At 36.6% G+C, this 27,992-nt stretch overlaps 1 protein-coding gene across 2 annotated transcripts; it reads right to left on the reverse strand.

Moving 5' to 3' along the window:
- Positions 1 to 30: 30 nt before the first annotated feature.
- On the reverse strand, positions 31 to 27,992 carry LOC145294091 (RAD52 motif-containing protein 1-like). Of its 2 annotated transcripts, XM_080141153.1 has the most exons (6): positions 27,831 to 27,992; positions 18,544 to 18,813; positions 7,016 to 7,135; positions 5,027 to 5,177; positions 2,905 to 3,086; positions 31 to 305 (listed from the first exon to the last, which is right to left on the reverse strand). In XM_080141153.1, the coding sequence occupies exons 1-6, from the start codon at positions 27,960 to 27,962 to the stop codon at positions 189 to 191; spliced, it is 972 nt and encodes a 323-aa protein (XP_079997279.1). In that variant the 5' UTR covers positions 27,963 to 27,992; the 3' UTR covers positions 31 to 188. The 2 variants fall into 2 exon arrangements, with proteins under 2 accessions (XP_079997279.1, XP_079997280.1); XM_080141154.1 differs by lacking the exon at positions 7,016 to 7,135.

The following is a 27,992-nucleotide window of genomic DNA, read 5'->3' on the forward strand; positions in this document are numbered from 1 at the left end:
GCCAGAGGAGGAGTTGGCCAAAGCGTGGTGAAAAAAAAACTATAAAAATGAAGATAACAGTCTGCAAAAAATGAATACACAAATTATGAAGCCTCATCTCAAAGGATTAAAAAAAAAAAAAAATGTTTAATTCTTTGAATTGGTTCAAGAAAGACTCTTTAGGACACACAGGAGGCATCAATATTGAATCAAAGTTCCTCAAGCTCTTGAAGAAGTTGAATGTTTATGTCATCAAGATTTTCACTTGTATTAGCGGAATCTGAATTGGTGTTTTCACTCGATGGCTCAGCATCTAACTCGTTCACCTGTGCAAACAAAAAATACATGGTAAATTATTATTTGGTTCCAGATATTTATAGGAGAAGCATTTCAAAAGTAATACCTCCTATTTTTTTTTTTTATTGTATATAAATGGATCAATGAACTCATGCATAAATTACCTGAAAATTTCATCCCTCTGTTGTAGATATTGACAGTGTGAAGAAAGCGACCCATGGATTATAGTTCATTATGGATTTCATTTTTTGGATTCACTTCCTCATCTTCGGCCTTTTTCAGGTGTATCTCGAACTCGGGAACTTTTTTTGGAATTTCGAACCCAACCCTTTATTGTTACGGGGGGTACCATGTTCTCGTTCCATTTAGGCCGTCCCTGCTGTTGCTGCTGCGTCTATCACTATTGCTGCCATTGTGTTGTCACTGCCACTGCTTTCGCTCAGGATTGAACTCAGCACCTTGGAGACTTGCAATGTCTGTTCCAACGTCTTAGTCGCCTCGGCCATGTGTCACTAGGACGATGATGTATCAATTTTTGGGACTGTTAAACCTAAGTTGTTATTCTAGGTTCTCTCTTATGACTAGAGGTTCACAAATTGTGTTCAGTTCTATACTCGGTTTGCTCAGGAGGTTGTTATGTCCTATCATGTGTGCTGTTTTTTGAGTTTTTGCACTTTACAGTGGGGCTCACTGTTTGTTATTTTAACTTCATCCCAGGGGGCGATGATCACCCTTTTCCTTCTATACATGGTAGGCTATACCCGACTTTTCCGTCTCCCCTCTAGTTACTGCTTTCGATGTTCCTCCACCCTTACTTTAAGAGGGTGGCATGTTTCGCACTTGTAAACCTTGCTGCATGGGATGGAATATATGCAGTTTTTGGTCTGGTTCTCCTCCATTGGTGGCTTTATTTTGACTCGGTGTCTTCTTAGAGTTGACTCCCTTTTAAATACTGCCCTGATGTTGTAAGGGGCATGTATCTTTTGAATTCTTTTGGAGACGCCTTGTATGTATGGTAGGCAGACCGTTGGAAGTTTTTGTGACTCATTTTCTTCCCTTACTCTATTGTTTCCTCTAGTGGATAGTGTGCTATCGGGGTAGTTGTTTCGTCAAAGGGTATCTCTTAGCCTAGTCATTTCTTGTTGGTACGTATGAGGGTCGCTACTTATTGTCTGTGCTTGGTGTTGTAGACAGCGTGCGATTCCATATTTCACACTGTATGGGTGATGGGAGTTGAAGTTTAGGTATTGTCCGGTGAAGGTGGGCTTGCGATACACAGATGTCGAGAAAGAATACAATACACCCGCTGGAATAAACAAAAACTGGGGAAGAAAGTCTCTAACACCGTAACATCATTCCTCGGTAAAGTAACACAAGACGATAGAGTGAGAATCCATTCCTACCTGGATAAATCGTACAGACAGGAATTTAAGAAAGTTAAAACATGACAACACTGAATACAGACAATAAGTAGCGACCCTCATACGTACCAACAAGAAATGTAACAATCAAGGGTTGGGTTCGAAATTAAAAAAAAAAAAGTTCCCGAGTTCGAGATACACCTGAAGAAGGCTGAAGGATGATGCAGCGAAACGTAGTGGAAAAAACACCGAAGATGAGGAAGCGAGTCCGAAAAACAAAATCCATAAAGAAACATGTTTATTAAATTTCTGGCAAAAGTGATTGAGAATGGTGTTGACTATGTAGGAAAATAAATTCTGGAGCACAGAAGGTTGTTTGTTTTAATAGTATCACTTCCATTTTCATAGCTCTTTAACTTTTTGAATTAAAAAAAAAAAATATGAGGCTTAACTTTTGGAATGACCCTGGGGGGAAAAAAAAAAAAGACATGGCATTCACCCTAACAATTCTCAGTCACAGGTAAATCCCGATCAGGAAAGATGACGTTAGGTTTTTACTGTTCCTCCTACTGTTACATATTGAGCTAGACAACACCAGAGTTATCACTGGTTGTGCACACATGCAGTGGATTCTTGACAAACAAAGATATTCCAAGCAGAGTTAAAATGCAGAAAGAATGTGCAAACATTGGTAAATCAACAATCTTGATACTGACCCAGATATTAAACAATTGACAATCGAAATGTTTTGGTTGTTGTGTGAAATAAACAAAGTTTTGTATAAACTTGTCAGCGTATTTTTGTAAAAGCAGGTCGATAAATGATAAATATATCCACACACACTTTTGCACTCGGGCTAAAAGAATTATATAGACGAGACGAATCATCAAAAAGTGCAGCAATAACGCAACACTACTGTACACAGCGCCTGGTATTTCCAAGTGGTTACCCATCTGGTACTGAGCATTTGATGATCTAATGAGATTATGCTGTATATGCAGAATTATTTAGGCAACAATTAATCGTTCCAGAAATGTTAAAGATGAAAATGGATACATTATCATTATTTTTCAGGCTTCATGAACTTTCAATGTGATCAGTAAAAATTTAAATGAATAACACAAAAATGTACTCGTTATCAAAATGCAGAGAGATTCTACGTTTTTCTGATTTTTCGAGGATTCATGGGGAGTTGTTTTAAAGAAACCCCAAAATAACATCCTCAACCACCACCACCTAAAATGACAATAAAATTTTTTTTTCTCACCATCAGAACTGGATCAAGTGATGCTCCTTGCCAAAAAATATCGGCTTTTGTCGAGTTTAATTCTGCTGCCACTTTGCCATTTCCCAAGACGACCAAAATGATTTTGGAGAAAGCATCTTGAAGAGATCTTTGATACGAGATTTTCTTTGCTTTGTGATGTGCAACAAGTTTGGATAAGGTGTCTACAAATACACAAAAACAAAAGAACACAAATCAGAGATGAAATTCAAAAAGGAGCTAGGTATTGATATGAATAGAAAAATCTAAGGCACTTGTCCAGAATTTACCCCTATGAAAAATAAAAGTAAAATCTCTATGATGTACGTACCTTTGACAAAAAAAAAAAATATTGTACTCCAAAAATCACAGATTGATCAAGTATTATTTATCTATTAATTTTGCGGACTATTATCCTCATCTTCTAGTTGTTTCACAATGTTTCGACCAACTATTCCTCGGGCCTTTGTCAGGTGGTTAACCGTGATGGGATAGGAATTCCGAATCTCCTAACTCTATCCTCAGCAATCACTGCCTTCCATAGCTGTTGTTGTCTCACCATGGTTGGCCAACTAATCCTCTGATTGGCTTTCGGTAGGATTGAAACTACTATCTTCAGATAATGCTCACCTGTGCCACGGATAATAGTCCGCAAATAAATAAATAGATAAATAATAAAAATTACTAATTCTAAAAAGAATTCTAATTAATTAAATAATATTGATCAAGTAGTTTTATTTTTATTAAGAAAATCATTTTTAAGTGAATTTGAGTTTTTCCAATGCCCCCCCACCGCATGTTAAGCATGGCTTTCTAAAATCTTGCAAATACTTGAATTATTTGGAGTTATTTCTCTTGTTTTTTTCAGCCTGTTTTCCAGATAGTGTCATGATATTGTTGCTGTTCATTTAGCCATAAAATTTGAATTTCTTTTTGAAAAATAAAACTACTTGACCAATTTTCGTGATTTTTAGTGTAAAATATTTTCTTTCTATCATGGATATGTACATTATATAGATTTTTATTTACATATTTTTTTTTATAATATGGGGTGGGGTCAGATTCTGGACAAGCATCAAATCTAGATTATATATTCGACTAGTAGATTTACCTAGCATTGTTTGGGTATTAAATATCTTGAATATAACTAAATAGTCTACATCGGTCCAAAAATAATAAAAAAAATTATGCTTCACCAGGATTCACATTAATATTCATAAAAAAAAAATCATTGAATTACGTCAGTAATTTAATTTTTCATATATAAATTATCATTTCTGATGATCTAAAGAAAAAAAAAACCTTTCATTGATTTTCTATTTAGAATGGAGAATTTTACTGTGAATTCATTTCCAACATTGGTGTTACTGTAAGGCCACGCATGTTTGTACATTTATTTGTCAGGCACACTTTAGTCTATGCCTGTCTTGTCCACATGCTCACAAGCATAAAAATAAAATAAAAATACAAAAGGAAACACAAACTCCAATGCTTCATATATATATATTGGCTGGATTCTGGGAGCATGTGACATCATCGACCCTCTACACACTAAGGTCCACATTTATATATACTGTTGAAGCCGTTTCCATCAATTAATCAATTCATTTTGGTCTGTTCAAGGGCTCTCAACCTGATCCAAGCCATGACCTGTCTTCAACTACGTCCAGATCTCAAAATCTACCCGAACTCCTGTCAACTGTCGTAAACTGAACTTTGTATATGAATCATTCTTATTGTCGTTAAAATCTCATTGACTGTTGCAAACCCATAGCTACTCCCATTGTCAGTCCTAAGGTACCCACAAACCGATTCTAAATATATCTCAAGTCCATTGTTTTGTCTTTCCTAGTGAACAGCTTCCTATCTATTCTCTATTGAAAATCTTTTTGTTATTTGCTAAACCGACTTCCTTTTCTTTTGTTATATTTTTTTTTTCTTTTACTTCCTAACATCTGGGGTGGGGGTGCCTATTAGTATTTCTCTAAATTTTTTTGTTTTGCTTATTTTTTGTTATCTGCAAATAATTTGCTTTTTCTAAGCATTCATTTTCACAACTTTTGAACTCTCAGACAACACAAAAGTAAAAAAAAAAAAAAAAAAAAGAAATCATAGAATTACTTACTAGCGGATGAGTAACTTTCTTCCCAAGCACCAAATCCTTCAGATACGATTCCATGACGTCGAAGAACCACTTCAGACAAGCAACAGAAGGTGAGTTTTTTGGAAGAATCACCCAAAGTCGTACCATTGTCTTCAACCAGATTTTCTTTCAGCTGAAATTTACAAATAAAAAAATGAGAAAATCCATGTCAGAATATTTTGTCCTTTAAATGCGAAGGAACAATAAATAGGTGTTTTTTTTTTTTTTGTTTTTTTTTAACACAGTATCAATCATGTCATGGAAATGAAAGGCTTGATCAATGTTTCATAATACTGGTTATTAGTTTTTAGATATTAAATCTGAAACTAGCAGTGATTCAAAGCCATTTGGTATGAGTATCCTCGTTTCAACAAAGTCAATTGGAATATCACCTTGATATACAAGGTGTTCAACAATTAGCATTACAAAGTCTTTTGCCCATATTCATTAAATAAATTAAACAATACAGTTCACTCAAACATAAATATATACAAATTCAAAATATTCAAACTTTATTCAATGTAACTGCCCTGTGCATCAATAACCTGCTGCAAACGCTGGGTGAATGCTTTGCACGAGTCAAATGGTTTTTGTGGGATTTTGTCCCCTTCCCCACTTAATTTCATCTTCAATGCCTCCAAATTTATATGGTGGGAAACTGACACTTTACTCTGCAAGATGAGATCAAGGTATTTGATCTCATCAGTTAATTTGAAACTTTTTAACGCTCTTCACACCAACATTTAGTTCTCATTTAAGGTCTTTGCAATGTCTCCTGTAGACTTTCCGGATTTGAATAGCTCTACAATGGCAATTCATTTCGCTTGATCATAGGACATATTCTTTAAAGTTTATCCATATATAGCTAAGAAAGACAAAAATTCAGTAAATATTGATAATAATAGTTGTAACAACAAATATTAAACACTTTGTATTTCCAACAGAAGTTGAACGAAATATTGTGAAAATCACAATCAAGATGAGAACAGTAGTCCGAAGAATCCAAATAATAATAACTTAGGGTTTTAACATTGGAACATAATTTAAATAAAAATAATTTTTTATGAGTAATGTTGAAGAAATAATAAAAAAAAAAAAAGAAAGCTTTTAAAACTCAGGACCGCTGCGAAGAAGGTAGGTCCTCTCTACCGTGCTAGACAACTACCAACGCCCGAAAGTATCCTGTACCTCTATAAGACCACCATTCGCTCATGTATGAAGCATTGTCATATTTGGGCTGGTGTACCCCTCCACCGTTCTGTATACCGATACTTTACGGCTGACTGGGATAGCTTCCGTACATTCATATCCAATCTACCTTTGCATTCCATGTTTAAAAAGGATGTGTCCGCTATAGTATCAGACCTGACCGAATGGTTAATTATAGGCATAGACTGATTCATACTATCTAAAGACAAGGCCCAAAAGAGAGTCGCCAACCTGATAGGTCCTGAACTGTCATCCAAGCTTCAGCCTCTGTCCCATCGATGAAATGTTGCATCCCTCTGCCTGTTATACAAGTACTTTAACGGTGAATGCTCTGACGAACTGCAAGCACTTGTACCCCCTCTATGTAAATACCCACGACAAACCCAACAAGCAGCTAAATCCCACCTTTTCACAGTAGAGATCCCTAGATGTAAGAGAGCCTTCTACGCCAGTAGTTTCTTCCCCAGAACCACTAGATTTTAGAACTCCGTTCCGGGACCCTGCGTTCCCAACTGTACTGACATACAGAAGTTCAAGTGTAAGGTGAACAGACATCTTGTTGCTCAACTCCCTACATTAGTACCCCTGTAGCTTATGTCCCTGATAGTAACCCCCTACATCAAAGTGGTGATGTGCCTTGTTTGGGATGAAAATGTTATAAAAATGTGAAATCAAATATTAAATCTGAGACTTCATGAACATCATCCTGCAATCCATTTATAAAGCATCGAAATTTTCAAAAAAATAAAAGTTATTTTTTACCAACTTAATTCTTGTTGTCCAGCCATTAAAGCCGAGATAATAGTTGGCAAGCTCCTGGCATTTAACAAGTGGCAACGCCTGTGTAGTGTCAACCACTTTGTTCCGCTTGGCACTGATCACCTGAAAATATGAGAGAAAGAGAATAGAATTTTTAATTCGTTATTCTTAACAAATTAATTATTGGTCATTCCAGCAAAATTATTGTCAGCTAAATATTCATGAAATCAAAACTAAATGAAAAAAACTTATTTAAAATTGTGACAATTTGATTTTGAAGCAATTTTTTTTTTCTTCTTTTACAAGAGAGTCACCACTTATCCAGGCCGGAGGCCACTTGAGGATAAGGGTTAATGAAAGTAAGGTGGTAGTGTAGTAATTGTTAATGGTGTAGATAAGGTAGAATTTGGATTATTTAAGAGGACAGCTCAACAAGAACTTGTTTACATTAGACTTGAAGGCGCTTCTACACTATCAGAATGAAATTTTGTAGTCGATAAATGAAGTTTTCAGATAAAAAAACAATGGTTTCCGATTTTTTTGTGTCAATTCTAATAAATTACAATGTTAGCTTCCAAATTATGCAGTCAAAATTACCTGAATATTACTGAATTATTAAACAAAACAACTTTAATCATATTAGCAGGTAAAAAATTGCAGCCATTTTCTGAGTGTTTTCATTTAAGATTTTTTCATAATTGTTTCATAAATGTTTGCCCAAAAATTAAATAACTTAAAAATAACATACATACAAGTTTTTTGCCTGAGTTTTCCAAAAATTATCAGGAGGAAATTATCTCCCTTTTGAACTCTCCTGTGTCTTACATAAGCAAATACAATATTTTCTTCAAATTATATTTTCTTTAATAATTTTCTACTTTATCGATTTTCGTAATTTTTGAATATAACCATCTTAAAAATACAAGGAATACGTAGATACCATTGTTTTCATGTGAAATTACTTTCTGATAGTATAGAAATGCCAACTTGAAGGCTACCATATTGTAGTTGGCCGAGAAGCAAACCTGAGGAACAGTACTGCATATAATACATATTCCCTATCGTGAACCTGTTCTCTCTGAAGCATATAATCTGCTTGGACTAGATCTGCTTTCTACTCACTGAAATGTAAAAGTTGCTTCTGTTATTTACAGATTATTTCATGGTTCTTGCTTAAATACTGCCCTGTGATGTCGTTGAACAGACCAAACCTGCGATAATATATATTCATTGTTATGGCTTTACCTTATGTGCTACATAAAAAAAAAAAAAAAAAAAAAATTTCTGACCTTTCTCTCTTACTTTCCCTCTCTATCCTGCTCTAACCAAGTATGCCGACCTGTTCCACAAATCCCAAAACCTCAACATGAAATATCTCCAGAAAAAAAAAAAAAAAAAAAACTCGAATAAACCTAAAACCCCATCTTCCAACGTAGACCCCTACTACTATGTCTCCTTCTCCAACATCAGGGGTCTATGTTCCAACCTTCAAGAGGTTGAAACCCAATTACAGGAGACAAAACTGGACGTATTCTTTCTAAGCGAAACTGGAATAGGGCTGACCACTTCTCTAGAAGAGTTCATAATTAACGGATATTCTAACTTAACATTTAAATCTGACCCCCAAGACCACCATGGGGATGAATATGTGCCTACATTAAAGATGGCTTCCTGTGTGGCAAGGATATCTCTAGAGAAGATCCTAATTTACCTTATATGTGCTTCTGGGTTGCACTTGCTTACATCACTGCATTTATATTTGCCCTCTATCGGTCCCATAACAGCGGAGTTACTATCTTTCAGAGTATATCTGAGAAAATAGACCACATACTGTCTGCACATCCCTCGGCTAACATTCACATCTGTGGTGACTTCAATGTCCATAACGTGGAATGGCTGACCCACTCAAATAAGACCGACGATGAGGGGAGGTTCTGTCATGATTTTGCCATTGATTATGACCTCACTCAGATTGTTTGCGAGCCCACCCGTGTGCCCGATACAATTATTCTCTAGAGTAGATAAAAAAAAAAAAAAAAGCTAGAATAAAAAAAAAAATGTAAATTAGATATTGTTTACACATAGAAACGTTACGACTTTTATTCTATAGATAGGCACTCGACCAAGTCATCCGGAAATAGAAATCTCCTGTCACTCTAGTAAGCCATATGCTAGCTAACAGTTGATAAAAAACCGCTGGCGGAATCTCTAGTGCAAAAACGTTAAGTATTTTTATTTTTTTTTTCTAAACTAATCCTAAATGTTTTGTTACATTGTTTTAAATTTACTTTTCGTATTTTATGTATTTTGTCTGTATTTCTCCTGTCTTTTTGTCTGTATTCCGTCTTATCCGTCCCCCCCTCCTGCTTCAAAGCTGAACGATGAAAACAAACAATCAAAATGCCGGCAACTAACGACAATAAAAATAAAAATGCCGGAAATTATTCTCTAGAGTAGATAAACTTAGGACTTTATTTAAGTAGTATACTTAATATATACTATTACTGCAAGCTTGCCTGTATTGGAAATACTTTCTTCATGCTGGCGAATCATACTATCTTATATAGTTAGTCTTATGTTCAAGTACATTCGAAATATAATACAGTGCAAAGAAACAGTCACTCATGAAAACGAACCTTCTAAATTAAAACCTTGAATAATTATTTAAACTCTAATGTAAATTAATATTTAGCAGACTTTGCAAATTGATAATAGTTTATTATTGGATTTTTATTAATTATAAGATGAAACTTTAATGATTCAAACTAGATAGATAACGACAAAGTTCCACCCATTAATATGGGAGGGGAGATTATCACCAGAAGTGTCATGAATTATTAACTTCGCACCGGACTTACTACTTAGATATAAATAAGTCACTTGTACCCATTCCCCTTCTCCCCCCCCCTTTTTTTTTTTTTAATGGAGAGTAGATAATACAGTGGATGTGTTATCGGCAGCTCCAGTAACTCTCGCTTCTCCTATTTTGTCATTCAGTCCTCATTCAATGAGTGATTTTTCTGACAAAGGGTGAAGAAAAAGCTGCTTAAAGGTCGGTACTACTTGGTGACCAGTAGTCTGAGATGTCGGAAATTCTTCTGTCTCTGTCTGTCCTTGTGGCCATGTCACTAGTAAGGGTGCTGGAGGTAAACGTTTTGTCTGGGCTGACGTTATCCGCCTGATAGTCAGGGACCCGAACCTTGGATTAACCACTAAGGAGGCTGTCCTATCAGCAGGCGCAAAGTACTGGGACTGCTGTATTGCCATTTGGTGAGTGGATCTGAACCATGCAGTAGTCTCTGGTGGGGCCTCTCGATGCCATACTAGTGGGTAATTGTTACGGTTTTACCTTTTCGTGTGCTACAAATAAAAAATTTTTCCTGTCTTTTTCTCTCTTACTTTCCCTCTCTGTACTGCTCTAACCAAGTATGCCGACCTATTCCACAAATCCCAAAACCTCAACATGAAATATCTCCAGAATAAAAACTCGATTAAACCTAGAACCCCATCTTCCAGCGTAGACCCCTACTACCAGGTCTCCTTCTCCAATATCAGGGGTCTACGTTCCAACCTTCCAGAGGTTGAAACCCAATTACAGGAGACGAAACCGGACATATTATTTCTAAGTGAAACTGGAATAGGGCCGACCACTTTCCTAGATGAGTTCATAATTAATGGATACTCCAATTTAACAGCTAAATCTGACACCCAAGATCGCCATGGGCATGGAATATGTGCTTACATTAAGGATGGCTTCCCATGTGGCAGGGATATCTCTAGAGAAGATCCTAATTTACCCTATATGTGCTTCAGGGTTGCACTTGCTAACACCACTGCATTTATATTTGCCCTCTATAGGCCCCACAACAGCGGAGTTACTATCTTTAAGAGCATATCTGAGAAAATAGACCACATACTGTCTTCACATCCCTCGGCTAACATCCACATCTGTGGTGACTTCAACGTCCATAACATGGAATGGCTGACCCATTCAAATAAGACAGATGATGAGGGGAGGTTTTGTCATGATTTTGCCATTGCTTATGACCTCACTCAGATTGTTCGCGAACCCACCCGTGTGCCCGATACACCCAATCAATATGCAAGCCTCTTAGACCTTTTTCTCTCAACTTCCCCTGAGCTATGTTCATGTTCCGTTCATTCTCCTCTAGGATCCTCCGACCACTCCGTCGTATCAGTTAAGATAAAAACGAAATGTAAGAAGCCCCCAGACGTACCCCTCACCGTACTGTATACCGATACTCTATGGCTGACTGGGATAGCTTCCGTACATTCATATCTGATTTACCTCTGCACTCCATGTTTAAAAAGGAAGTGTCCTCTATAGTATCAGATCTGACCGAATGGTTAATTGTAGGCATTGACTGATTCATACCATCTAAAAAATTCCAACAAAAACCTAAAAGCCAGCCATGGTTCTCCCCAGAATGTGCTGCTGCTATCGCGCACAGAAATCACTTTTTCCATAGCTACCAACGTAATAGATGCACTGAGACTAAAGCTGCTTTCAGGACTGCCAGCAACCACTGTAAAAGAGTAATAAAAAATGCAAGAGAGCTATATGCCCAGTCTGTTAAATCCAAGGTAGCTGATCAGCGGCTTGGTTCTCACCAGTTTTGGCAAATAACAAATAGGATCCTGAACAGAAGTGTGCGTTCTATCCCAACCATTATCAATGGACCAGAGGTCATCTCGTCAGCGTCAGACAAGGCCAAACTATTTGCAAAGAACTTTGCAGCTAATTCTACCCTATGTGAAGAAGGCCATCAACTCCCCATATTTCCTCCTATAACACAGACCAAGCAAGGTAACATACAAATTTTTTTTTTTTTTTTTTTTTTTTTTTTACACAGTGATCACCACTTATCAAGGCCCGGAAGCCACTCAGGGATAAGGGTTATTGCAAGTACATCACGTTAGTGAGGAGATTTTATGAAGTGTTTAATTAGGGGGGCGGTTCATTAGGAATTTGTTAACATTAGACTTGAAGACATCCAAGTTGTAGTCCGGAGGGAAGCAGGCAGACGGAACAGAGTTCCACAGGCGTGCAGTTCTAAGAAAGAAGCTTTGCTCATGAAATCCGCGTTTTGATTTAGGCACAGATATAGAGTGGGGGAAATTTTTCACAGTGGATTCAGCTAGACGGGTGTTTTTCGTGAAAGTTTGGCGAGGGGGGACCAGGGATTGGAGTTCAGACGAGCACCTGCCATGAAAATAACGATAAAACAAGGATAGGCTCGCAACGTCTCTTCTGTGGGAGAGGGGTTGCAGGGTAGAGAAAAGGGCATCCCCCACTAAACCACGAAGTCTATTTTGTACTCTGTCAAGGCATGATAGGCTGTTTTTGGCAGCTCCTGCCCAGATATGGCAACAGTATTCCATCCTTGGCTTTTATATAGATAGAGAATTGCATCAGTAGTGAGATATCTTCTGGAGCGGTAGAAGGATCCCACCATCTTTCCTGCGACCTTGGCAACAGACTTGATGTACGTGTTCCATTTCAGATCAGGAGTAAAGGTCAAACCCAGAAGCTTGTCAAAACACGGGGCCTCACCCAGACGAGAGCCATCCATCACAATTGATGCCAGCTGGGGATCAGAGCGTTGATGATGTAAGGATAGGAGTTTGGTTTTAGATGCATTAAAGGTAACTAGCCACATCTTCCCCCACTGAACCACGCGCTCGAGATCAGAGGAGAGAGAATCCGAGAGAACTTCGTCATTTACAGCCTTTGATGTGTTGCCGTAGATGGTCGTGTCATCAGCATAGATGTCAACGAATGATTTAAGTATGTGTTTAGGGAGGTCATTGATGTAGATCAGGAAGAGAGTTGGGCCGAGGATTGACCCCTAAGGGACTCCAGCATTTATATTGCAGGCCTCCGATTTTTGTCCATCTACCACTACTCTTATGAGCCTATCGGAGAGAAATGATTTAATGATTGAGAAAACATTTCCCGTTATACCGTAGCTGGAAATCTTGTGAAGTAGACCCTTATGCCATACTTTGTCAAAGGCCTTTGATATGTCAAGAGCAATTGCCCTAGAAAGGAAGCCTTTGTCAAGAGATTCACTAATCCTGTGGGATATAACCGTCAGCACATCTGCGGTAGATCTTGCAGAGCGGAAACCATATTGTGTGTCACTAAGAAGGTTGTTTCTGCTGAGGTGGTTGACTATTTCTCTATTTAATATTGATTCCAGTAACTTACTCATAACACAGAGAAGACTTATTGGTCTGTATTGAGAGGGAGATGACTTATCACCTGAATTCTTAAATACAGGGCAAACTGATGAGGTCTTCCAGGGGGTCGGAAAGCACTTCTCCTTAAGGCAGCGCTTAAATAGTTTCGTAAGTATGGGAGCAAGTTCTGGTTGACGCTTTTTTAACACTATAATTGGGATGCCATCAGGGCCAGTTGCTTTACTGGAATCTAGGTTTTTTATTAGCTTGGCGACCTCATGCACGGATATTTGTATATTACCTAGCTTGTTCTGTGTTATAGGAGGAAATATGGGGAGTTGATGGCCTTCGTCGCATAGGGTAGAATTAGCTGCAAAGTTCTTTGCAAATAGTTTGGCCTTGTCTGACGCTGACGAGATAACCTCTGGTCCATTGATAATGGTTGGGATAGAACGCATACTTCTGTTCAGGATCCTATTTGTTATTTGCCAAAACTGGTGGGAACCAAGCCGCTGATCAGCTACCTTGGATTTAACAGACTGGCCATATAGCTCTCTTGCATTTTTTATTACTCTTTTACAGTGGTTGCTGGCAGTCCTGAAATATCCGTGCATGAGGTCGCCAAGCTAATAAAAAACCTAGATTCCAGTAAAGCAACTGGCCCTGATGGCATCCCAATTATAGTGTTAAAAAAGCTTCAACCAGAACTTGCTCCCATACTTACGAAACTATTTAAGCGCTGCCTTAAGGAGAAGTGCTTTCCGACCCCCTGGAAGACCTCATCAGTTTGCCCTGTATTTAAGAATTCAGGTGATAAGTCATCTCCCTCTCAGTACAGACCAATAAGTCTCCTCTGTGTTATGAGTAAGTTGCTGGAATCAATATTAAATAGAGAAATAGTCAACCACCTCAGCAGAAACAACCTTCTTAGTGACACACAATATGGTTTCCGCTCTGCAAGATCTACCGCAGATGTGCTGACGGTTATATCTCATAGGATCAGTGAATCTCTTGACAAAGGCTTCCTTTCTATGGCAATTGCTCTTGACATATCAAAGGCCTTCAACAAGGTATGGCATAAAGGCCTACTTCACAAGATTTACAGCTACGGTATAACTGGAAATGTTTTCTCTATCATTAAATCATTTCTCTCTGATAGGCTCATAATAGTGGTTGATGGACAAAAATCAGAGGCCTGCAGTATTAATACTGGAGTCCCTCAAGGGTCCATCCTGCTCTACATCAATGATCTCCCTAAACACATAAATCATTCGTTGATATCTATGCTGATGACACGACCATCTATGGCAACACATCAAAGGCTGTAAATGATAAAGTTCTCTCTGATTCTCTCCTCTCTGATCTCGAGGTTCAGTGGGGGGAAGTCGTGGCTGGTTACCTTTAATGCATCTAAAACCAAGCTCCTATCTTTACATCATCAACGCTCTGATCCCCATCTAGCATCAATTGAAATGGATGGCTCTAGTCTAGAAGTCCCATGTTTTGAAAAGCTTCTGGGCTTGACCTTTACTCCTGATCTGAAATGGAACACGTACATCAAGTCTGTTGCCAAGGTCACTGGAAAGATGGTGGTATCCTTCTACCGCTCCAGAAGGTATCTCACTATTGATGCAATTCTCTATCTATATAAAAGCCAAGTACATCCAAGGATGGAATACTGTTGCCATATCTGGGCAGGAGCTGCTAAAAAACAAAAACAAAAAAAAAAAACAGCCTATCCTGCTTTGACAGAGTACAAAATAGACTTCGTGGGGGATGCCCTTTTCTCTTCCATGCAACCTCTCTCCCACAGAAGAGACGTTGCGAGCCTATCCTTGTTTTATCATTATTTCCATGGCAGGTGCTCATCTGAGCTCCAATCTCTGGTCCCCCCTCACCTATCTTTTACGAAAAACACCTGTCTAGCTGAAACCACTGTCAAAAATTTTCCCCACTCTTTATGTGTGTCTAAATCAAAACGTAGATTCCATGAACAAAGCTTCTTTCTTAGAACTGCACGCCTGTGGAATTCTGTTCTGTCTGCCTGCTTCCCACCTGACTACAACCTGGATGTCTTCAAGTCCAATGTAAACAAATTCCTTACAAACCGCCCCCTTAAATAGACACTTTATTAAATCTCCACACTAACGTACTGTACATGCAATAATCCTTATTCCTGAGTGGCTTCCGGGCCTTGATAAGTGGTGAACACCTTGTTAAAAAAAAAAAAAAAAAAAAAATTAGACCTTGGGCCAGTGCATCTGCTACTAGTCTCTCACTCCTAGACAAGGTTCAAAAGAGAGTCGCCAACCTAATAGGTCCTGAACTATCATCCAAGCTTCAGCCTCTCTCCCATCGACGCAATGTAGCATCCCTCTGCCTGTTCTACAAGTACTTTAATGGTGAATGTTCCGATGAACTGCAAGCACTTGTACCCCCTCTACGTAAATATCCCCAACAAGCAGTACAATCCCACCCCTTTACAGTAGAGATCCCTAGATGTAAGAGAGCCTTCTACGCTAGTAGTTTCTTCCCCAGAACTGCTAGACTTTGGAACTCCCTGCTAGGTTCCTGCTTCCCCAACTGTACTGACATGCAGAAGTTCAAGTGTAACGTGAACAGACATCTTGCTGCCCAACTCTCCACCTAGTACCTCTGTAGCCTGTGTCCCTAATAGTAGCCCCCTACATCAAAGTGGCAATGTGCCTTGTTTGGGGTGAAAATATAAAAATCACACTGGTGTTTGCTCAGAGATGTACTGGCAATCTCCTTTCACATTGTGTTCTGTAATCCTGAACAGGCTGCCTCAAAATTGTGCAAATGAACATGTATCACTGTCATATTTTCAGAGTTCAGTATTGTCTAACTATTGTGATATTCCTAAGTTTTATGCATTCCCTAATCAACTTAGTAGCCTCTATCTATTGCTAATGGTTTTATTACCATGGCTTATTAAAAAAAAAAAGAAAAAAAAAAGAAAAGAAGGAAATAGTAATTATACACCAAGGATCGTTTATAATGAGTAAAATCTGTTTGGATGGATGAATAACATGTACAGAAATATGCTAAAATGTTCATTTCAACTTGTTGACATATTTCTATTACTTTTGCGCATGCGCAAATTCATTCATATCTTGAAGTGGTTTAATTTTAAATCTTTCTTATCTATCTGCCAATAGCTTAAATGGTAGGGAACGCGGCAGGAGCGCTAAATGTTTGGATTCTGATTCTTGATGATGGCACCTGTTGCGGGCTAGGATATAAATATTTTAACTCGCTACAAAAGAAATGGTAGTCGAGCATGTAGACAAAGAAAAAGATAGAGGGTTGACATCAGTAAAGCTGCGCGCACATGTTGGTACTTGTCCATGTGGAAATGTCTTCAGGCCACTAACTGTAGACGCGAACTTGTCTGGTTGATGGACCAAAACAAAAGGGAAAAAAAGAGTGAGAAAGTCAATCCAGTTCATGGATAGAGAATGCGTATAAAGTGTACGTACTGTTTGTTAGCTCTTGCCCCACATACTGTAGCAGGGGACGTGACGTGCGCGGGCGCGCGGTTGGTCCGTCGATCGTTCAAGTCAGAAGCTGGTTCGAAAAAGGAAGGAAACAGCTTGTCTCTTGCTTTTATAGTTGTTTCCGGTGGTTTTTTGCGCATGTGTGGATTTCCTTCAAAGGGGAAGTGACGTTGCCCATGTGTTTGTAAGTGTGCGTATACGAGTACATGTGTGTACGTTAGCGTGTGTGTATATGCACGTGAATGTGAGTGTATGTACGTGAACGTGTATGTGTGTGTACGTGCACGCGTATGTTTGTGTGCGCGTATGTGTATGACAAGAAAAATGGCTTTAGATGTGAACACGTGTTTTTGTGCGAGACTAGAAAAGGCTCGCACACACCCAAGGCAATTTTTTAAAACTTTTGAAATCAGTACTATATCAATATAATATTCAATAGAGAATTGGCTTTCTAATGATAAACATGAATCTGCATAAATTAAAATATATTTAAAGCATATTTTACTATTAGGCAAGTTAAAAGTAAAGATCAGTTTTCTTATTTTGTCCATTTGCGATTCATTAATACTTGGTTAAATGACAGACTGACTTATCTCCCTTTGTTTTATGGGATTTCTACTTTTATCAATAGTAGATCGTCAAAATACGATAAAACTAATTTTTAGTTTTATTCATAATTGTACTCATTTTTTTTCTAATTTTTGGTGTAAATGTTTATTTTTTCCTGATGCAGAAGTTTATCAAATACTTTTCTCTGTTAATTTTTCTGGAACTGTGATTTTCACCTGTTTAACTGCAAGTTTAAACTGTGTCCCTATAAGCATCAAGTTGTTTTATCATGGAAATTATGTGCGTTTGCACTTAAAACAACCAAAACTGTCACTAAGTCATCATTTCCTTACTTAAAACTAAAAATTACGTTGGACTTGAAGACAACCATATGTTAGTCAGCAGGTAAACAGAAGACAGTTCCACAGACGTACAGTTCTAAGAAAGAAGTTTTGTTCATGGAATCCACATTTAGGTTTAGGCACAAATAAAGATTAGAGGAAATTATTGATAGTGGTTTCAGTTAGACAAGTGTTTTGCATGGAAGTTTGCAAAGGGGAGGACCATTGATTGGAACTCAGACGAGCACTCACTTGCCATGAAAATAATGATAGTACAGACAGGCTCACAATGTTTCTTCTATGGGAAAGAGGGGAAAAGGGCATTCCTCAGTAGGCTACGAAGTCTATTTTGAACTCTGTCAAGGCAGGATAAGTGGCTTCTAGCAGCTCTTGCCCAGATGTGACAACAGTACTCCATCTTGTGACTACTTGGCTCTTATACTGGTAGAGCATTGCATCAGCAGTGAGATATCTACTGGAACGGTAGAATGATCCCACCATTTTTCCAGTAACCTTGGCTGCAGATTTGATGTATGTATTCCATTTCAGATCAGGAGTAAAGATCAGACCAAAAAGCTTGTCAAAACATGAAGTCTCTTCACGACTAAAGCCATTCATTTCAAATAATGTCAGACAAGGGTCAGTGTTGATGTTGGAAAGATAGAAGCTTGGTTTTAGATGTTTTTTTTTTCTTATTTAAAAATAAAAAATGGATTTCGACCCTGGGGAACTTACATTAATGGGAGTCTCCAGTCAGGTTAAATGGAAATTTGATTTTTATGAGAAAAAAAAAACAAAAAACAAAAAAAAAACAAAAAAAACAAAACAGCTGAAATCTCACAGATTGATACATTGTTAAAAAATAAATACATTGTTAAAAAAATACATCAAATAATAAGATACTCTCTTTGCTGCTTACCTTACAAGGCTGTCCATTGATATAGAAATTTCCAAAATGTTCCCGCCGAGCTTTCAGACATGCCCAACGTGAATAGAAATTTACAAAGGCATAATAACTTGAAACAGTTTCAGTACTTGTTTCACGACGGTATTCAGTTGTGTTGACCCCTTGGGCATCTTGATTCAATGTTTTTGTTTCATCGGCCTTTGATGCGCTTGGAAGAAGTGAAGGAAATATACGGATTCCGTTGAGGAGACCGTATTCGGAGAATTTTTTATATAAAATATTCTGAAAGAAACAAGAAAATAAAATCAAAACTTTGGATGTTCAAATAAAAAAAAAAGCAACAAAAAAACAAAACACATTTCTGAATATTTTTAGATGAATGATAATTTGGATTATTCGTACCAATATTCTTATCTTGACTCTCCAAGGACCGTAAAAATATAGTTCTAGGTGACACTTTTCTGGATGTTGAAGGTTCAATTCTCAATGTGGGTGATACCAAGAATACAATTGCAAATTGCTTAAGACTTTTACCGGATCATATCTGATAAAACACGAATATGCTGTGGATTAAATACAATCACAAATTACTTAGGACTTTTACCCAGTCATGGTTGATGGAACAAGAGCATGCTATCCTCATGGATTAAAAAAAAGGATTTCATTCGAAATTCTATACAGATTTCCTGAGTTCAACAGAAAAATTCTCGAATTTGACAAGATATACTTGAAGAAGGTCAGAGATAATACATTGGCCGAAACATTGTGCAAATAACACCCCAGATGAGAACAACAATCAGAATAATCCAAAACAAAATAATATCACCAATTATGAAATGAATTCATTATGTAGAGTGCTCAGGTACTCTACAGCTCACCAACCGTGCACATGCATCTGTGTATGTGTAGGTTGGAGAGGCCATCTAAGTAGTTTTAACAAATTTCAGGAAACAAGAATTTTAAAGGATGCGGTATCTTGACAGCTCAAAATGATGAGCTAGTTTGTTCCATCCTTCACCAATTCTGAGCATGAAAAAAATGTTTTCAAAAATTATGGGAGCTCGGCTGTTTTCCGACTTTTACAAACATGTTTTTGTGTTTGACACATGAAAATCAAAAAGATTGTTGTTAGTAGTTATTCCAAATAAAAAATTCTCATTCTAAAAACTTAGATCTTTGCAAAACATAAACAATGATACCAAATTTATTTTGGTAGAAAAATTAACCATCATGACCATTGAAAGTTTGATGGAAATTAGAAAATTTGTAGTCTTGTGTGTTATTGGTCCAGAAGTCAAATTTGACAACATACAGGGCGGAACGATAAAAGTGTCACCCTAAAGAAAATAAGGCTTAAAACTTTGGAAAAAAAAAAAAATCAAACGCTAATTGGAGTTCTGCGAATACTCGGATAGCGGCGATCAGGCTGGCTTTGGTGCTGTGGGAGGTCATGTTGGTGATGTTCTCGATGTATGACCAAACGAAGTAGTCCAGCGGGTTCAGGTTGGGGGAGGAAGGGGGGTGGCACAGTGAGAGAAGAGTACAAGGTTGTAGCATTCCTTCTGAAGCCAAGCCTGGGTCTCTTGTGGAAAAGGCATGCATCCAGTTTCGTACCTGTATATAGGTAGTGATTGAGGCCGAAGTGCTCTGAAGAACTTCAAGCCCTTGTGCCCCCTCAATATAAATACCCACAACAAACCTGACAAGCAGCAACTTCCCACACCTACACAGTAGAGATCCCTAAATGCCAGAAAACCTACTCTAATTCCCTCAAACTTCCAAGATTTTAGAATTCCCTTCCGGGTCCCTGCTTCCCTGACTGTATTACCATGCAAAAGTTCAAGTGTAATGTAAACAGACATCTTGCTGCTCATCTCCCTACATAGAATCCTTGCAAATTAGGTCCCCAGTAATAGCCTCCTACATCAGATTAGCACTGTGCCTGTTTGGGATAAAAATGCAAAAATAAAGAAGCTAACTGATTAATATGTTCTTGATGAATGCCAGGTCTCTTGATCCATTCTTTAATGTCACACCACAAGCGCTCAATGTTGAGTGTGGATATGTGGTTTCTTCGGGTCAACAAAATTTTTGGAGTAATTTACTGTGTGGTGGGTGTAGTGTTGTTGTCTTACATTTGTGTAACTCTTCACAATCGCTGTAGATTATTGACCCAGGAAGAATAAATTTATGTATCAAAAGAAGTGATATTTCATTTCTTCTTTCTTCTGGGCCTGACAACATGAGTCACAAAATTGTGTTTTGTGACTTGCTCTACACCTCGAAATAGCCAAATCTGGTAACAAACTCTACCGCGATTGTATTTCCATCAGCCAATCAGGGTTTCATCTATTTCCACTTATGGGATCTTGGTTTTTCAGCCAATTCTTGCACACCTCAGAGCAGAGAGACTGACAATCGACTATAGAATTGATGGACAGAGTCTAAATTTTCCCTACTATGCTCTGGTCCAACATTTTACTTAAAAAAATGATCCACAAACAGCATGCCTTTCCAGTAAGGAAGTTTTGATTTATCTGTTGGATATGTTGTCACTGATCTGAGGGAGATAGCTCTATTTTACTAAGACATTAGCGTACAGTGAGCACTCACTTTTTGGCCACTTTAGATCCCTATTTCATGTTTATTTTTTTTATTAGTTCCTATGAAAAAAAAAAAAAAAAAAAAAATTATTTTAAATTTTTATTTAAAAGAAACAAAAATTTGAATCCAAGATTTTTCAGGAAATTCCACAAAAGTTTTTAGTACAATTCTTTAAAAAAAAAAAAAAAAAAAAAAAACTTTCATTTTTGAAACAGTTTAAAACTTCTTCAATTTATTTTTTTTTCATATGAAAATTTTACGCTAACCATTTAACATTACGAATTCAGACTTGACAATGAATTCTCTGGAAAAGTATGCGACTTTAATTGAATATTTATTAAACAAGTTTGGTGACTTTTTAATGAAACAGTTTATAACATAAAGGTAAAAGTATTTTAGCGGATCAACTAAAGACTTACCTTTTAAAAGGTATTCCATTTTGTTTCATTAAAAAGTCGAACTTGTTTAACGAATGCTAAATGTTTTGCATTGATTTTAGCGCCCCAAATTCTCATATGAGAAAATTAATTAAAAATGTTTTAAACTTAAACACATGCCTACAGAATCTAAAACTTAGATAATTTAAAATAAAGTAAAAATAAAAAGAGACAAATTAAGATGACTGCACAGCAAAACCTTCTAAATATAACTAAATGAAAAAAGTTTTAAACTGCAAAAGAAAAAAAAATGAAAATGCAAAACTAAACAATTGAATGAAAATAAGTAAATGTTTTTAATTAAAAAAATCATACTAAAAACTTTAATCGAACTTGTTAATAAATATTACATTTAACTCTGCAATTAACGTTGCATGCTTTTCTAGAAAATTCACTGTCAAGGCCAAATATTTTTTTTTGTTTTTGATAACCCACACTGATCAGAGTTTTGTGTCATTTGTATACCGAAAACCAACCTTCACAGGATAGTACCTTAACTTTTACTCACACCATCCATGTGCTGTAAAGAAAGGTATATATGAATGCGTACAACGTCGAGTGATAACAGTACATATCAAGAGATAGCCAATCTAAGAAGAAACCTCCACTGAAATAACTACCCAGAGAACATGATATCAGCTGCAGAAAATCCAGATCAAACACCAAAGGACACCACCCAAAAACCCACCAGTCTGCACACCATACTCAAAAGGCCTACGGAAAAAAACCCCTCAGCCCTAGCAGACCATACATGGAGAGAAAAAGGCACCCATTCCCCAATGTGGGATGATGTTAAAATACTAGATACAGTAGAACCCCGGGATACAGCATTAATCTGTTCCGGGGTTGGAATCATAAGGTGAATCTTCCTGTATCAGAAAACAAGCTATGTGATATACAAATATCTGTATGTGAAGTCGCCAAGCTAATCAAAATCTTGAGTAAAGCAACCGGCCCTGACGGTATACCAATTATAGTACTAAAAAAAAACTTCAACCAGAACTAGCGCACCTACTTACAAAACTGTTTAAACGTCTTAAGGAGAATTGCTTCCCATCACCCTAGCAAATCTCATCAGTTTGCTCTGTATTTAAGAATTCAGGTGATCGGTCATCTCCCTCTCAGTACAGGCCAAAACTCTCCTGTGTGTCATGAGTAAGTTGCTGGAATCTGTGTTAAATAGAGAAATAATCTTAGCAAAAATAACCTTCTTAGTATCCTATACCTCTATAAGGCCACCATTCGCCCATGTATGGAGTATTGTTGCCATATTTGGGCTGGTGCATCTGCTACTAGTCTCTCAATCCTAGACAAGGTTCAAAAGAGAGTTACCAACCTGATAGGTCCTGAACTGTTATCTAAGCTTCAGCCTCTGTCCCATCAACGAAATGTAGCATCCCTCTGCCTGTTCTACAAGTACTTCTCTGATGAACTGCAAGCATTTGTACCCCTTCAACGTAAATATCCCCGACAAACCTGACAAGCAGCAAAATCCCACCCCTTCACAGTAGAGATCCCTAGATGTAAGGGAACCTTCTACTCCAGTAGTTTCTTCCCCAGAACTGCTAGACTTTGGAATTCCCTTCCGGGTTCCTATTTCCCCAACTGTACTGACATGCAGAAGTTCAAGTGTAATGTGAACTGACATCTTGCTGCTCAACTCCCTACATAGTACTCCCGTAGCTTATGTCCCTGATAGCAGCCCCCTACATTAAAGTGGCAATTAAAAAGAAAAAAAAAAAAACACACACACACACAATATGGTTTTCATTTTGCTAGATCTACAGCAGATGTGCTTAAAGTTATATCTCATAGGATTAGCAAATCTCTCGACGGAGGCAACCTTTCTAGGGCAATCGCTCTTGACATATCAAAACCCTTTGATAGAGTATGGCATGAAGGTTTACTTCACAAGATCTCTAGCTATGGTATAGCTAGAAATGACTTCTCAATTATCAAATCATTTCTCTCTGATAGGTTCATAATAGTAGTAGTTGATGGGCAGAAATCAGAAGCTCACAGTATTAATGCTGGAGTCCCTCAGGGTTCCATCTTGGGCCCAACTCTCTTCCTGATTTACATTAATGATTTTCCAAATCACATCCTTACATCATTCGTAGACATTTATGCTGATGACACTACCATCTATGGTAGCATATCTAAAACCATAAACGACCAAGTTCTCTCTGATTCTCTCTCCTCTGATCTTGAGCACGTGGTACAATGGGGAAAGGAGTGGCTGGTTACTGTTAATGCATCTAAAATCAAGCTTCTATCTTTACATCATCAACGTTCTGATTCCCATCTGGCATCAATTGAAATGAATGGCTCTCATCTTGGGGAGGCCTCGTGTTTTGACAAGCTTCTGGGCTTGACCTTTACTCCTGATCTGAAATGGAATACACATCAAATCTGTTGTCAAAGCCGCTGGAAAAATGGTGAGATCCTTCTATCGCTCCAGCAGATATCTCACTGCTGATGCAATTCTCTATCTATAATAGAGCCAAGTTCGTCCAAGGATGGAGTACTGTTGCCACATTTGGGCAGGAGCTGCTAGAAAGGACTTATCCTGCCTTGATAGAGTTCAAAATAGACTTCGTAGCCTCATAGATGTCCTTTTCACTTCCCTGCAACCTCTATCTCACAGAAGAGATGTAGCGAGTTTGCTTTTGCTTTATCGCTATTTTCATGGCAAGTGCTCGACTGAGCTTCAATCTATGGTCCCCTCTTGCCAAAACTTTCACAAGAAACACTCGTCTAGCTGAAAACACTATCAATAATTTCCCCCACTCTTTATCTGTGCCTAAACCTAAACAGATTCCATGGACAAAGCTTCTTTCTTGGAACTACACACCTGTGGAATTGTCTTCCGTTTTCCTGCTTTCCAGCATATGGTTGTCTTCAAGTCCAATGTAAACAAGTTCTTGATAAGCCGTTCCCCTTAAGTTAACAAATTTACTGAATTTCCATTACTGGCAATTACTATATTGTCCAATTGACTACTGTACACTCTTTAACCATTATCGAGTGGCCCCTGGGCCTTGATAAGTGGTGATGCCTTTGTAAAAAAAAAAAGTACATATTAAAAATTAGTAACAAAATATAGTACAGTATATAAGACACATGTATATAATCAAATGACATTATAAATAACACCGTAAGGCGGGCAAATAGCGTAACCAGGGGTCGGAAAAACATTGTATTCCACATTGTAATCTAACCCCCCCCCCCAAAAAAAAAACCATATCCCGGGCCACCATATACCGGGGTTCTACTGTATAGACGAAAGATGGAGGATTAGAAAAACATTTTTATGTTTTCCCTTCATTTGTGGAGTGAGTGATATTCCATTATAGCACTTATACAGTTTAACATTTCTTTTTAAGATCGAAACACCTAGGCCTGGGACTATTTTATGCCATTTCACCGCTTTCATTTACGCTTCGTGCATGCGCATAGGTTTTACGCATGAGTTAAAAAAGAAATGCATGCACATCGATTTTTACACACGAGTAAAAAGCACAGAAAAGCATTTTGGTATATCAACAATTGAACTAAATTTACTACATTACAAAGAAAACAAGAAAGAATTTTATTTTTTTTATTTGCTAGATGAAAGTACAGAATAATTATACCCACTCCACTCATAAGTACCCCTCCCCTTTTTTTTTCGGACAAGAGTAAATTCACAAAATGGAATCCTGCAAGTCTGGCATATGGAATGGAAGTACTACGAAGCAGTAGCTAGATTTTACAAACAAAACAAAGAATTTTTAAGGGCTCATGGTGTTCTACCAGAATAGGTGCAAGAGACTGCAAGAAACCATGCGTATTTGGAAACGAAAATGGTATATGGTGCTGCAGTAGCAGTGTCAGAAATTTCGTGAAAATAGTGAATAATTCCACCCCATCTTTCCAAGCTTATAACTCCTCGAAAAATGTAATTCAAGCCCTAATTTTTTTTTTCAATTAAAGGAGTAAGGACCAAGGTTTTATTTAAAAAAAAAACAAAACAAAACAATGTGTTTTTTTTTTTTTAAAAAGGTTTTAAACTTCGGACTTTACAGGTAAATTTCTAAAAAACTGATTTTTTTTTTTGTTTTAAATTTGAATATATTATTTATTGACCTTTTCTCTTCAATTTGTGATATATAAACCTATTAAACATAAATTAATTATTTACTTTTTAATAGACATTTCAAAATGGGGGGGGCGTGAAAATGGGGGGGCGTGAAAATGGGGGGGCGTGAATTTAAAAAAAACGTTTGTCTAAAATATTATATTCGGTTTATTGGAAAGAACATAAAATTTCACATTGACCCTGAAAATATCGTAAAAATAGAATCAATAGAAAAATTTTGATAGATTTTTAAAATTTAAAAATTTAAAAATATTGAGTTTAAAAATTGAAAAATATTGAGTTCGGAAAATTCATTACTGTTTTAAAAAAAAAAAAAAATATTTTTATTACTTTTAAAACAACTGTAATAGTTTATTTTGGAAGTATAATCCATAAAGAAAATAAATAACCCACTTTTAACAGAGAAATTACGAGATTTTTATATTGTATTCGCAGTTTCGTGTTAGGGGTGTCAAAAATTCCTACAAAAATTCTGATACTGCTAGTGCTGCAGTAGGTGTATCATCAGAATTTTTGTAGGACTTTGACACCCCTAACACGAAACTGCGAATAAAATATAAAAATCTCGTAATTTCTCTGTTAAAAGTGGGTTATTTATTTTCTTTATGGATTATACTTCCAAAATAAACTATTAAAGTTGTTTTAAAAGTAATAGAAATATTTTTTTTTTAAAAAACAGTAATGAATTTTCCGAACTCAATATTTTTCAATTTTTAAACTTTAAAAATCTATCAAAATTTTTCTATTGATTCTATTTTTACGATATTTTCAGGGTCAATGTGAAATTTTATGTTCTTTCCAATAAACCGAATATTTTAGACAAACGTTTTTTTTTTTTTTAATTCATCCCCTCCCATTTTCAAGTTTCTATTAAAAAGTAAATAATTAATTTACTCACCGAAAAGTAAATTAATTTACTCACAAATTGAAGAGAAAAGGTCAATAAATAATATATTCAAATTTAAAACAAAAAACAAGTAGTGTTTTTTAGAATTTTACCTGTAAAGTTTGAAGTTTAAAACCTTTTTTTTTTTTAAACCACGTTATTTGTTTTTTCTTTTTTTTTTTTTTAATGAAACCTTGGTCCTTGCTCCTTCAATTGAAAAAAAAAATTAGGGCTTGAATTACATTTTTCGAGGAGTTATAAGCTTGGAAAGACAGGGGGGTCGTCGAATAATTCACGCCTCCTATTTTGAAATGTCTATTAAAAAGTAAATAATTAATTTATGTACCAAAGTCTTATATATCACAAATTGAAGAGAAAAGGTCAATAAATAATATATTCAAATTTAAAACAAAAAAAAAAAAAGAACTGTTTTTTTAGAAATTTACCTGTAAAGTTCGAAGTTTAAAACCTAAAAAAAAAAAAAAAAAAAAAAAAAAAAAAAAAAAACACTTTTTTTTTTTTTTTTTTTTTTTAATGAAACCTTGGTCCTTGCATCTTTAATTGAGGGTTTGTATTACTGTACACATAGATTCGAAAAAGTTGTCAAAAAACAAATATATAACAAATAAATGTTATCAAAAGCAAGATAAGTTACTTTTCTACCTAACTGGATATATTTTTCGTGTTTTTATTCAATGTAACATTTATTCAGCTCGAAAAACAGTGTTTAACGATGTATTCGAAAATTCAAGATGGCGTCTCACACCCTCTTTAACACCGTAAGTATGGAAAAAGGTGTTATAAATAAAAAACTATACACAATACTATTAAAAACCAGCCGAATATATGTCAACCTATGTCACGGTAACATATATTGAGCGAGTTTTTAACAGTATTTTATCCGGTTTTTTATTTATAACATCTTTTCCCACACTTACCGTGTTAAAGAGAGAATAAGACGCCATCTTGAATTTTCGAATACATCGGTAAACACTATGTTTTTCGAGCTGAATAAATATGTTACATTGAATAAAAACACAAAAAATATATCCAGTTAGGTAGAAAAGTAACTTATCTTGCCTTTGATAACATTTATTTGTTATATATTTGTTTTTTGACAACTTTTTCGAATCTATGTGTACAAAGAATCGAAATGCTTTAACTCGAAACGAATGTTAAAAACAAAACAAAACAACAAAAACGAAAAGATAACGGCAAAATGTCGACTTACGTAAATTTCATCCTCGTGAAGTAAAGATGAGATGTTAGAAATATAAAGACTTTTATAATTATCTTGAGGCGAAACAAAGTCAATAATTTCAGCGCTTTTGACCGGGTCGAAATTATTTTGAATTTCCGCCATTTTTATCCAAGGGCGATAACTCTGTTATGT

Source organism: Euprymna scolopes, chromosome 15 (assembly GCF_053919585.1).
Source record: "Euprymna scolopes isolate OS-2025 chromosome 15, ASM5391958v1, whole genome shotgun sequence".
Lineage (NCBI taxonomy): Eukaryota > Metazoa > Mollusca > Cephalopoda > Sepiida > Sepiolidae > Euprymna > Euprymna scolopes.